Source organism: Triticum aestivum, chromosome 1B, assembly GCF_018294505.1.
Source record: "Triticum aestivum cultivar Chinese Spring chromosome 1B, IWGSC CS RefSeq v2.1, whole genome shotgun sequence".
NCBI lineage: Eukaryota > Viridiplantae > Streptophyta > Magnoliopsida > Poales > Poaceae > Triticum > Triticum aestivum.
The window spans coordinates 349540863-349554162 of NC_057795.1; the positions used below are offsets into that span (position 1 = coordinate 349540863).

General features: G+C 50.5%; 1 protein-coding gene across 2 annotated transcripts; it reads right to left on the reverse strand.

Annotated features, from left to right (window-relative positions):
- Nucleotides 1–496: 496 nt before the first annotated feature.
- LOC123091277 (uncharacterized) lies at nucleotides 497–2619 on the reverse strand. 2 transcript variants are annotated; one of them, XM_044512743.1, is made up of 5 exons: nucleotides 2223–2619; nucleotides 2022–2104; nucleotides 1817–1925; nucleotides 1187–1360; nucleotides 497–1099 (listed from the first exon to the last, which is right to left on the reverse strand). In XM_044512743.1, the coding sequence occupies exons 1-5, from the start codon at nucleotides 2434–2436 to the stop codon at nucleotides 798–800; spliced, it is 882 nt and encodes a 293-aa protein (XP_044368678.1). In that variant the 5' UTR covers nucleotides 2437–2619; the 3' UTR covers nucleotides 497–797. The 2 variants fall into 2 exon arrangements, with proteins under 2 accessions (XP_044368678.1, XP_044368674.1); XM_044512739.1 differs by having other exon boundaries at nucleotides 498–1102; nucleotides 2223–2617.
- Between the last annotated feature and the right edge of the window lie 10681 nt (nucleotides 2620–13300).

Genomic DNA, 13300 nt, shown 5'->3' on the forward strand with positions numbered 1-13300 from the left:
GCGGAGGTTTGAGGTGCTAGGAGCGAGGTGGTAAATCTCTGGTGGGCGCAGTGGTTGCGGGTCATCATCTTTTTCGTCGATCCGACGCTGTTGACATTATTTTCTCTCTTCTTCTTTTTTGTTTCTTTTGGGCGTGCTTGTGCTGGTTGCTATATACTCCCTCCGTCCAAAAATTCTTGTCTTAAATTTGTCTAAATACGGATGTATCAGGTCACATTTTAGTATTAGATATATCCGTGTCTAGACAAATCTAAGACAAGAATTTTAAGACGGAGGGAGTATATATATAGCGGGACGAAAGCCTATTTCGTTAAAAAAAAACTTGCCGGACACAGTAGCACACTGACAGAAATGCGCAATTTTCCATGGGGCTCAAATCTGGTGGGGGCCCACCTACTGCCGTAGGCCGAGACGCCGTGATCTTTTTTGCAGCAGTAACAGGAAACATATACCTAGGGGTACAATTATAACCTCGCACACTTTGGCTGGCACGTACGATCCAAAGGTGCCCCCGATCAATTCATCAAGCTCCAGAGCAAAAGCTACCCCTGCAACGATCTTTATTTTGCTTTAAAAGACTCATACTATTTCAAATTCCTCGTCCTTTGCCAATTCCCATCGAGAATCGCATGCGCACACCGGTCTCTCAGTTCATACAGCCTCGCGCCATGCATTTTATTTCGCAGTACGATTGATCATTGGTCATTATTATTATTTAATCTAGACATGAGCAAGGCAGCATCTACATGATCCAGCAAGACGAACTTATGGTGCTCATCGCACACACAGTCGGATGTTTATCCAGATGACCTTATGACGGTGATCGTGCCCTTCCGGGCGGTGTGCAACCTGGTGAAACCGGTGACTGCCTTGCCGGACGGGGCCGGCCGGTCGCCGCCCGCCGACGCGCGCGGGGCGCACGCGAACTCCCCCACGGGGTGCCGGACGGGCCTCGCCGACGGCGTCAGGATCCGCTCGTTGATGTCGGCCAGCGTCTCGACGCCGTCCACCCCGCGGGGGCCGGGCTTCACCACCGAGAACGGGCGCACCACCGTAAGCCCTGACTTCCTGCGCCTCTTGCCGCTCCCTCCATCCTGCTCTGCTGCGCAATGCATCATACATACACCTACTGGTTAGCACCCTGTTTTTACTGAATGGGCAGGTGAGTAAATTGGGTTTTATTTACTTTCTTGTGGCGTCGAGCGTTTGGAAGAACAGTTGGCGCTAGTGATCTGGCGCTGTTGGTCGCCGTGGCGATTGGACGTGGTCGAGCTGAGGGGAGGCTGCTCCGGCTGCGCCACCGGCAATGTGGGCGGCTCCACCGGTGTGGCAGAGCTCGGGGCCAGAAGACCGTCAACCCCTGCAGAAGCAGAGCCTATCAGTTTGGTGCTTAATTAACGAACAAAAAAAGGGCACAGTTTGATGACATTTCAGTTTCAAGAGGCGATGAGCACACAGGGATATGCAGCAGGTAACGGAATCTGGGTGGGTGCTACCGTCTGAGAATGCAAGTCCAAAGTTTTTCTTTTTACTCTACTCAAGAAGCAGTGTCTCCCTAGTCCAGTAACAAGTCAAATGATTCATGATGGACAGATGATGGGCTTAGGACACCAGTGTGCTGCTAATCTTGGGTGGGCCCCAACATGAATCTCCTAACCACCGTAGTTACTCCATACTATAATCATTAAAGTCTGTCCTAGATACTTGGAAAAGTACCAGTACGTACCATGGATTAAATGAAACACCCAGGACTAACAAACCGCTGTCTGAAGAGTGTGAACTAAGATAAGCAAATTAAATGTAAGTAGTAATTAACCTGCATTCGAATTCTTGCACAGGAAAGAAGCATCAGCAGCGGTGCTTGTATCCTCGAGAAAGCAGCTGGGATCGAAGCCTACCAGATCCTCGTCTAGGATGGGGAAATTCTGAAGAGGCAAGCAGGAGGCCAGTAAGAAAAGGGTGGTAGTGGTAGTAACACTCTAAAATAGCTGCGCTGCACGCCATTGCTGACTTGCACGCACTCGGATCAGTTCTTCCAACTGCTCCCCGGACCACTCCATCACATCGTCCAGCGGCGGCTCTGAAGAACCCGGCAACTCCATGCCTGCAACAATGAAAATCAATTACCATACATCACCATGGAATTGAAGAATAGCTCCAACAGTTCAACTGCATGCCAAAGAAAAACGAAATGGCAAGCCAGATAGATATGGCGCACGTACACTTGGGGAAGAAGAGCCCGAGCTCGTGCTCGATGGCACCATGATCGTCAGGATTACCGCCGCCGCCGACGCCCAGCACGCCTAGGCCGCCGAAGTACCTGATCAGCTGCGGATCCCACTCGAGCTGAAGGCAACACCTGCCGCTGCTGCAGGCCATGGCGTCCAGAGGCCACCGCCAGGCATGCTGCCTCTCCTGCAGTTCGGCCGTTTCCATGGGTGGGGTATAGAGAGAGAGAGAGAGAGAGAGAAAAGAGAGTTACTGAAAGACACTAGTGAGAGTGAGGAGGGATGGCATGGGGCGCGTGCCTAAATAGGGAGGGCTTTTGGGAGGCCTAAAAGCCGGCAAAAGGGCGTGTGCGCGCGCTGCGGGCTGCAGTCCGGCTCCGGCATGTCAAGCAGCCACAGTTTTGTCAGGGAAAGCTTGGAAATCTTGCAAAGTCGAAAGTGGACAAGGAACGGGGCCAGGCCAAGCATGCAAAGGGATGATGACTTGGCGCCGCTGCGGGAGGGGAGGGGTGCTCTTTCTCGTGGCTCGCGGTTCCGAGCCCCCTTTCTTTATGTGGATCTCATCTCAGCATGCCTCCTCTTGACTTTTGGTTTTGTTTCCTGCGTACTTATTTCCGTTTCAAATACAACTACTCCTATTTCAAATGCCTGTGGGTTCTACTGTTCACACTTCACACTGATTCTCTTCTTGTGGGGAGACCGAGTTATTGCAAGTTCGCATGCATGCCATTGCACTACCAATGGAGACAATTTTTTGAAATGGGGAAGGGAAGGGGCTCCACGCTGCATACATTTGGGCTTGATCACACTGTCAGGTAAAAAATAATAATTTTGAAACGGAGGCAAAGATTGCCTCATCTATTAATTAAGCAGAAGAGAATTGCCCAGTTAATTACGGAAAACTGGGCGAAAACCGAACAACAAGGGCCAAGCCCACACCCCTAGATTGAAACACATTGGGCAAAGCCCACCCTATTGGACAACATGTCAACCTACAGCCAGACAACGCAGCTCCGACTCTGACGGAGAACTCAGAAGAACAAAACCAGCCACGGCTGGCGCCACGAAAGATCACCGAACGGGCCACCTGCAGCCAGTCATCGTACACCACAGGGCCCCGCCGCCGTAGCTTCGACTCCACAGCAACAAACAAACCGAGGCAATACCGTGGACACGCCGGAGAAGAGCCGACTACCGCATCCATTGCCGCGTCGCCGACATCGCTCCCACCATCATCGTTGCCACAGAAGTCTGGTCGCCATAGTGATTTTTCCGGGGCCGCCACCCCGACATCCACCGCTCTGTCACGCCCAGCGCAATCAACCGGCACCGCCTTCCGGGGCTGCCGCCCCGACATACCACCGCTCCCCTCGAGCAGCAATGCCGCACAACCCAGCTGCCCGCAGCCCACACTGCTCAAGGCGACAGCTCGCAGACAACGAACGTCTCACCACATCCGGGGCCGCCGCCCCGACATAACGTCAGACCGCCCCCTATAGGGCGCATCGACCGAGCCGACACCCCTACCGCCCAAGCGGGACAAGGATGCCACCCAACCAATGTGGAGATAGAGCCCCACCTCATAGAGCTGCCACTTGCATTGTTCCCGAGATCGTCATTGTCACGCCCTCGATTCAATAGTACACTAATCATACACGCAAATGTGTACGATCAAGATCAAGGACTCACGGAAAGATATCACAACACAACTCTAGACACAAATTAAAATAATACAAGCTTTATATTACAAGCCAGGGGCCTCGAGGGCTCGAATACATCAGCTTGAATACAAACGAGTCGGCGGAAGCAACAATATCTGAGTACAGACATGAGTTAAACAAGTTTGCCTTAAGAAGGCTAGCACAAAAGCATCTACGATCGAAAAGGCAAGGCCTCCTGCCTGGGAGCCTCCTAACTACTCTTGGTCGTCGGCGTCCGTCACGTGGTAGTAGGCACCCTCGGGGTAGCAGCAGTCGTCAAAGGTGTCATCTGGCTCCTGGACTCCGTCATCTGGTTGCGTCATCCGAGAAGAATGGAAAAGGGAAAAAAAAGAGGGAGCAAAGCAACCGTGAGTACTCATCCAAAGTACTCGCAAGCAAGGATCTACACTACAGATGCAACATTATCAAAGGAAGGCTGTATATGTGGACTGGGCTGCAGAAATGCCAGAATAGAGAGGAGGCCTAGTCCTATCGAAGACTAGCATCTTCTGGAAACCACCCTCTTGCAGCAAACAAGAGGGAGTAGAGTAGCATAAAGTAAAGTAGTAGTAGCGTTATCAACCTCGGCCAGAGATCCTTTCTTGACTCCCTGCGAGAAAGAAATCCCAGAGCCATACTATCCAGTTACCATCACAATCCATTACTCATCACAATCCAGTTCTCATCACAAGTATCCAGTTCTAGTTGTATCGATCGGGATACAACTCCAAGTGTCCGTTACCGTAGGACAGGCTATGCATAGATTAGTTCTTCCCTGCAGGAGTGCACCAACTTACCCACCACGCTCGCTTAACTCCGGCCGGACACACTTTCCAGGGTCATGCCCGGCCTCGGCCAAACAATACGCCGCAACCCGACCTAGACTTAACAGAGAGGTCAGCACGCCAGACTAAACCTATGCCCCCAGGGGTCATGGGCCATCTCCCCGGGAACTCCTGCACGTTGCGTACGCGGCCGGTGAGCAGACCTAGCTACCTCCTTCAACAAGGCAGGCGCTTGCGCAGTCCAACCCGGCGCGCGCCACTCAGTCGCTGACGTCTATTAAGCTTTGGCTGATGTATATGACGCAGAACGCCCATACTATGCCCACGTGATGGTTAGTGCTATCAGGCCAGAGGCCCCTCGGATCAAATATCCAAATTGTAGTGGATTAGGAACGCGCGGTAACAAGCAGAGACTCACGAAAGATGTGACCCCGTTGCCCCGTCTCGAGGGCTTGCGGCAAGGGCTAGGAATGCCCGGCCACGCCTCGTAATTATCTCGCAGGCACCCTCCAGGTCAACCCGTCTCCACATCACTTTCCAAGTAACAGTTGTAAAGTCCAAGTATCCGTGTGTCCAAACATCAAGAGGAAAACCCAAGGAATCACCCTCGGTGGGTTCCACTCAATGTAATCATCAAGGTGAACGTAGAGGAATCACCCTCGAGGTTCACACTTGAGGGGTTGCACGACAGAGCCGTATCGGAAGTGGTTAAGGAGGAAATCACCCTCGATGACCACGACCGAATAGCTACACTACAGGATAACATCAGAAGTGCTGTAGAGGTCTCACCCTCGGCACTCAATAGTAACACTGCAGAGTCGAGCAACGAAGGGGCGTGATGTGACGTGAGGTGTCGGGTCCTGGTCTTCGATCCCGTTGATCGGGTCTTCAATGATGAAGCAGGGGCAACAAGGACAAGGTGGGGGTCACTGATGGATCACTAACCAACCTATACTAAGCAGTTTAGGATAAGCCGGTACAGTAACAATAAGCAGGTTACAAAAGCAGGCTATGCATCAGAATAGGAGCAAACAATAACAATAGTAAAATCTAATGCAAGCATGAGAGAATGGAATGGGCGATATCGGGATGATCAAAGGGGGGGCTTGCCTGGTTGCTCTGGCAAGGAGGGGTTGTCGTCGACGTAGTCGATCACAGGGGCGGCATCGGTCTCGGGGTCTACCGGAGAGAAGAGGGGGAAGAAACAGTAAATAAAAAGCAAACATAGCATCACAAAGCATAACGTGGCAATATGTTGTGCCGGGAGTGACCTAACGTATGGCTACACGATAAAGGTGAAGGGGGAATTCAACCGGGAATGTTTTCCCGGTTCCGGACCTGTGTCAGACAGATGACCGGAGGGGGAAAGTTCCATGTTCAGCATGCTAGGGGCATGTGACAGATGAACAGACCGCGTATTCGGATTCGTTGAATTTTTCTGAGCAACTTTCATATAGAAAACATTTTCATCGGAGTTACGCTTTATTTTCTATGATTATTCAAAGATTAAAGCATTTTCTGGAATTATTTAAAATAATAGAAAAGATAAAATGACGTCAGCATGACGTGCTGATGACATCAGCAGTCGACAGACTGGATGACCAGGTCAAACTGACCCGTGGGACCCACCTGTCATTGACAGGGGGCTAACAATGGGTTATTTTAATTGAACAGGGGTTAGTTAGCAGTTGGCCCCCACATGTCAGTGACTAATTAGTCTAACAAGTTAATTTTACTTATAAAAACGTTTAATTAGCCTAATTATGGGTGTGGGCCCCATTAGTCAGTGGTTGGGGGAATAGCATCCCGCGTTGACCGTGGTCAACGCGGTCAAACACAGGCGCAGGGGCCCACTGTCAGCGGCATTGGGCGGGACCCAACGCTGCCAGGTCAGCGTGGCGGCCGGAGCAACACCGGCGGCCATTTCCTGCGGCGGCGCGGCTCGGGATCCACCGGAAAATGGCCATAGGCCATCATTTTGGACGCGGATGGCCGTGTTCGAACGTGCACGAGACGGCGCATCCAGCGGTGGCACTAGCACGACCGGAGATGGACTAAAATGACGGCGGCGAGCAGCGAGGCGGACGCCGGAGATTGGGCAGCGACGGAAACAGAGCTAGAGGGCGCAGGGAGATGAGCCAGAGGCTCGGGCGGCACCAGGGAGACGCCCTGAGCACGCTCGTGTGCTCGGATGAGCATGACGACGCCCACAGCGACGACAGTGTGCTATGCGGCGGAGCTGAGCTCGGCCATGGCGGACGCGGTGGCTACGGGGGCGCACGAGTCCAGGGGAGCGAGGGAAGGGGAATAGGGGCTCACCGCGCGGCGCAAGAAAGGCCCGTGGTAGTTTAGGAGCAGCAGGAGTCTACGGTGTTCGTCGGGGAAGAAGGGGATCGCCGGCAACCCGAGGAAGACGACGACGTGGTCGGCGACGCAGAGCTCCTCGGCTCCTTCCAGCGGCTTCAGAAGACGCGGCAGTCCACGGCGATGCCGAGGAGCACGGCCAGGCCGCGTCGAAGGCACGGTGGCCGCGGAGATGACGAAGACGCGGCGGCGATGGCGCTCGGAGCAGATGGAGAGAACTCGAGAGGGGATCTGGTGGGGAGAGGCAGAGGCAGAGAGGGCGAGGGGAATCTAGGAGTGGGTGGAGGTAGGTGGGGGAGGTCTCGAGGAGCTGGAGGGGGAGGCTCTTATCCACCCGCGGCGTTGCCGGCGAGGTGGTCGGGCAGCGACGAGCCCCTGTAGCGGCACGCACCGGGGGAACAGGAGGGAGGGGAGAGCGACCGGGGAGGGGGCATGGGCCGGCCTAGCTAGGCCAGCTAGCGCGGGTGGGCCGAAGCCCAAGTGGGGCAGGGGCTTTCTCTCCCCTCTGCTTTTTCCTTTTCTCCTTTTCTTTTCTCTTTTTTTTGCAGCCTTTGCATTTGCCTTTAGCCACTATTGACTTTGCAAAATTATGCCACTGGCCAAAACAATTGCAAATAATTATTAGGCACTACCAAAAAAAATTGTGAGGCTTTAGAAATAGTTTGCCATTTTCATAAATTAAAAAGGCATTTAATTTATTTCTTAGGCCACTGTTTGAAGTAGCTTAGGCCACTCAAACCTTTTGCAAAAATGTTGGTTCACCACCAATATTAGTTGTGGATTATTCTGCACATGATGAACATTTTTGTTTTCATGTCTGAGCATTTTGAATTTCAGACAAAATTTGAATTTGAATTCAACTGGAATGTGAAAGAACATGAGACAATAATGATCAGGCACATGTTTAGCAAAAAGATTAACTTAACCCCAGGGGTTACTATAGCATTATTACACCGGGGTGTTACAACTCTCCTCCTCTAAAAGAAATTCTCGTCCCGAGAATTAAGAGGTAGAAGGGAAAAGATCGGGGTATTCAGCCCGGAGTTTATCTTCGCGTTCCCAAGTGGCTTCCTCTTTAGTATGATTCGACCATTGCACCTTGAGGAACTTGGTAACCTTCTGGCATGTTCGACGTTCAGCTTCTTCAAGAATGCAGATCAGATGCTCCTTGTATGTGAGATCATCTTGAATTTCAATCAATTCCGGATCCACTTCACGTTCCGGATCCTTGAAGCATCGACGAAGTTGCGACACATGGAAGACGTCATGAACGTGAGAGAACTGAGGTGGCAACTCCAGTTGATAAGCCACCAGTCCACGATGGGCGAGAATACGGAAGGGACCAATGTAGCGAGGAGCTAACTTTCCCTTGACTCGAACCGATGAGTGCCTCTCAAAGGAGTGACACGCAGATAAGCTTGTTCACCAGGTTGATAAGTTGAACCCCAGTGTTTCCGGTCATAGTTGCTCTTCTGGCGGGATTGGGCCGCCTTGAGATTATCCCGGACAATGCGAACCTGCTCTTCAGCTTGTTGAATAATGTCCGGACCAATGAGTGCTCGTTCCCTAGTTTCTGACCAATTCAGAGGGGTTCGACACTTACGTCCATAAAGCACTTCAAAGGGTGCCATCTTCAAGATGGCTTGATAGCTGTTGTTATAAGAGAACTCCGCATAAGGGAGAGATTCTTCCCACTTCTTGCCGAAAGAAATAACACAAGCTCGAAGCATGTCTTCAAGAATTTGATTGACTCGCTCGAATTGGCCTTGGGATTGGGGATGATAAGCAGTGCTCCAGGTAATATGAGTTCCCATTGCCTCTTGGAAACTATCCCAGAACTTACAAGTGAAAATACTGCCGCGGTCTGAATTGATCTCCTTCGGAATGCCGTGGAGTGACACAATTCGGGAGATATACAAGGTTGCCAATTGACTAGCAGTGATAGTCTCCTTGACTGGCAGAAAGTGAGCAACCTTCGAGAATTGGTCGATGACGAAAAAGATAGCATCGTTACCTTTCTGAGACTTGGGAAGGCCAGTGACGAAGTCCATTTGGATCTTATCCCACTTCCATTCAGGAATCGGAAGCGGTTGTAGAAGTCCAGCCGGTTTCTGATGTTCTGCTTTGACGCGACGTCAAACGTCACATTCTTAAATATATCGAGCAATGTCTTGCTTCATCTTAGACCACCAGTACTTCTGACGGATGTCAAGATACATCTTGGTACTTCCCGGATGAATAGAGAGAGGGGTGTCATGCGCTTCTTTCATCACCTTCTCTGTCATAAGCTCGAACCGGGGTACGACAATGTGATCTCTGAAGTATAAGGTTCCATCTTCACCAAGTGAGAAATCTCTGGATTTCTCTAAGGCAAGATCCTTTTTCATCAGATCAACATGAGCATCTTTGGCTTGAGCAGACTTGATTGCTTTCAGAAGAGTTGGTTCCAAAACAAGGTTATTCAGAGAACCCTGTGGAACTAGTTGAAGGTTCAGCTTGCATAGCTCTTCATAAAGGCGGGGTTGAGCTTTGTAGACCTGGTGATTATTGCAATAAGACTTTCGGCTTAGGGCATCGGCCATTACATTAGCCTTGCCAGGTCTATAAGATATACCGCAGTTGTAGTCAGCAATAGCTTCCATCCATCGCTGCTGACGGAGGTTCAGATCTGGCTGAGTAAACAAGTACTTCAGACTCTGATGATCAGTGAAGATCTCGCAACGATTACCGAGAAGGTACTGTCGCCATAGCTTCAATGCAAAGATAACCGCTGCAAGCTCAAGGTCATGAACGGGGTAGTTTTCCTCGTGAGGACGCACTTGACGGGAAGCATAAGCAATCACCCTGCGCTCTTGCATTAGAACACAGCCTAATCCTTGACGTGAAGCGTCACAATAGATGACAAAGTCCTTGCGAGAATCAGGGGGAGCAAGCACTGGGGCAGAAGTCAGTTTGTCCTTGAGTGCCTGGAAACTTTCCTGACATTTGTCTGTCCAATCGAACTTAACGCCTTTGTGAAGCAGATTAGTCAGTGGCTTGGCGATCTTGGAGAAGTTCTCGGCAAAGCGGCGACAATAGCTGGCCAGTCCGAGAAAGCTTCTGACTTGCTTGACAGTCTTCGGAGGGGTCCAGTCAAGAATAGCCTGAACGCGCTCTGGGTTGACGGCAATACCATCCTTGGAGATAACATGACCAAGGTAGGTGACTTCGGGTAACCAGAATTCACACTTGGAATACTTGGCATAAAGTTGATGCTCTCGAAGCTTCTCCAGAACAAGACGAAGATGTTCAGCATGTTCTTCTTTATTCTTCGAATATACCAGTATATCATACAGATAGACTACGACGAACTTGTCGAGGTAATCCATGAATATATAGTTCATCAGACGAGAGAATGTAGCTGGAGCATTGGTTAAACCGAATGACATGACGGTGTACTCGTAAGAACCATAACGAGTCACAAATGCGGTCTTTGGAATATCCTCTTCACGAACACGGATCTGGTGGTAACCCAACCTCAAGTCGAGTTTAGAGAATATCGATGAACCAGCCAGTTGATCATACAGATCATTGATCCGAGGAAGGGGATATTTGTTTTGAATTGTAGCTTGGTTGATAGGACGGTAATCTTGGACCAAACGGTTCGTTCCATCCTTCTTCTTCACAAAGAGAGAAGGTGCTCCCCAAGCAGAGGAACTTGGATGAATGAAACCCTTGCAAAGAGATTTGTCGATTTCCTCCTTAAGTTCAAGGAGTTCATGAGGTGGCATCTTGTAGGTCGTTTTGCAATAGGAACGGTGCCTGGTTTCAAGTCGATGACGAACTCGACAGCCCGGGCAGGGGGTATTCCTGGAAGTTCTTCTGGAAATACGTCTTGGAAGTCGTGAATGACTGGAATCTTTTCAATTCCCTCAAGAGGTGCCTCGTTCAACACATTCAAAGCATAAAGTCGTGCTTCAGCGTTTTGAACAAGCTGAGCATGGTAGGTTACAATCTCATCTGAAGGATGTAGGAGGTGAACGACCTTGGTAGCGCAAACGATAGAGGCAGTATGCGCTTTCAACCATTCCATTCCCAGAATGAGGTCAATATTGGAAGACTCCAGAATAATGGGAGAAACAAGGAATTCCAACCCCTCAATTTCAACAGGAACGTCGCGACCAATCATGGTAGTTTGACATCGGCCCGCAGGGGTGCGTACCACTATCGGAGTGTTCATGGGCTCGCATCGAATGTCATCTGCGTAAGCAAAATTTTCTGACATGAATGAATGTGATGCTCCTGAATCAAACAAAACAGAAGCTGGTACTGAATTAACAAGGAGAGTACCCATCACAGTGGCAGGCTGGTCTTGAGCTTCATTCAGATCAACATGATTAGCCTGACCACGACCATAAGGTCTGGCATTGTTGTTATGGGGCTGATTGTTACGGTCAGTTGAAGACAGAGCCAGCTGATTCTGATTTTGAGGGCATTTCCTGGAGCGGTGACCTGGAAGGCCACACTTGAAGCACAGACCATCATTGGGATTGGGAGCATAAGCTTGGGGTGGTACAGCCCGAAGGGGCTGCCTCTGCGGTTGAGGAGGCAGACGAGGTGCAACATAGGACTGTCTTGGTGCAGGTGCAGTTGGACGATACATGCTGTGGGGAATCCATATCCGACGCTTCTGCGCTGACGGGCCCGAAGATGGGCCAGCATCACGGCTACGCCTGAGGGATCCCTGGTGTTCCTGAAGACCAGTCTCAACCTGAATAGCCTTGTTCACCAAGGTGGCGAAGTCGGCAAAGTCATGAATGAGCAATGCTAGCTTGATATCAGGGTGAAGTCCATCACGAAACTTCTCTTGCTTACGAGCATCAGTTGCAATGTCTTCTTCAGCATAACGTGACAAGTCCAAAAATTCCCGTTGATAAGCATCTACAGTCTTGTTGCCTTGGGTGAGGTTGCGGAACTCTCGCTTCTTCCTGTCCATGGTTCCCTGAGGAATGAAACGGGCACGGAAGGCAGCTTGGAAATCCGGCGAAGTAATGACCGTTCCAGCAGGTAGGGTACGCCTGTGGCTGTCCCACCATTGAGCAGCAGGACCCTTCAGAAAGAAAGATGCGAAGGTGACATAGCTGGCAGGGGCAACACTAGCAGACTCCATTTCATATGTGATGTCGCGGAGCCAGTCATCAGCATCAAGGGGTTGAGTTGAGCTGCGGTAGATAGTTGGGTTGAGGCGCATGAAGTCCTGCAGAGTTACTCAGGTTGGATGTTGATTCATGTTCGGACGAGGAAACTGAGCCATCATTCCTTCCATGAACTGGCGAGTTAACTCAAACTGTTGCCTCATTCCAGTAAAGAATTCAGGCGGTGGTGGGTCGTTGGCACCACAACCACGACCAGCGGGTCTAACCATCCTGCTAACATGTAACAGGGGTAGTTCAGCATTGAGCATTTGCAAAGATAAGGATCATTCATGATGAAAACATGCATAATGAAGGAGGTACGATGGATTCCACTCCGTAGTCAACACGACAGGGTGTGCACTACTCAAAAAGCTATTCTAAGGAATAACTATGGCTTCATCCAACTTCGGGGTGAATGTGGTCACGGGATCCTAATGTTAGTAAATTCGTTTAACCCGAGTAGAAGAGAGTTCAGAGTCCCAGAGTATAGACGAGGAGTAAAAGATGCTAATACCACCCAATGGCGACGTGGGCCCGTAAGCCACATAGCCAATGTTAGTAAAAGTTTTTAGTGACTAGACTCAACTTCGGCCAAGGAGTTGGAAAGGGGGCTACCTACAGGCAGTTGGCTCTGATACCAACTTGTCACGCCCTCGATTCAATCGTACACTAATCATACACGCAAATGTGTACGATCAAGATCAAGGACTCACGGGAAGATATCACAACACAACTCTAGACACAAATTAAAATAATACAAGCTTTATATTACAAGCCAGGGGCCTCGAGGGCTCGAATACATCAGCTTGAATACAAACGAGTCAGCGGAAGCAACAATATCTGAGTACAGACATGAGTTAAACAAGTTTGCCTTAAGAAGGCTAGCACAAAAGCATCTACGATCGAAAAGGCAAGGCCTCCTGCCTGGGAGCCTCCTAACTACTCTTGGTCATCGGCATCCGTCACGTGGTAGTAGGCACCCTCGGGGTAGCAGCAGTCGTCAAAGGTGTCATCTAGCTCCTGGACTCCGTCATCTGGTTGCGTCATCC

Coding starts and splice junctions, on each gene's coding strand:
- LOC123091277 (XM_044512739.1), bottom strand. CDS start 2,436: ATGGAAACGGCCGAACTGCAGGAGAGGCAGCATGCCTGGCGGTGGCCT. Junction 2,105..2,222: donor CGGGCTCTTCTTCCCCAAGT/GTACGTGCGCCA, acceptor TCATTGTTGCAG/GCATGGAGTTGCCGGGTTCT. Junction 1,103..1,186: donor ACGCTCGACGCCACAAGAAA/GTAAATAAAACC, acceptor TGCATTGCGCAG/CAGAGCAGGATGGAGGGAGC.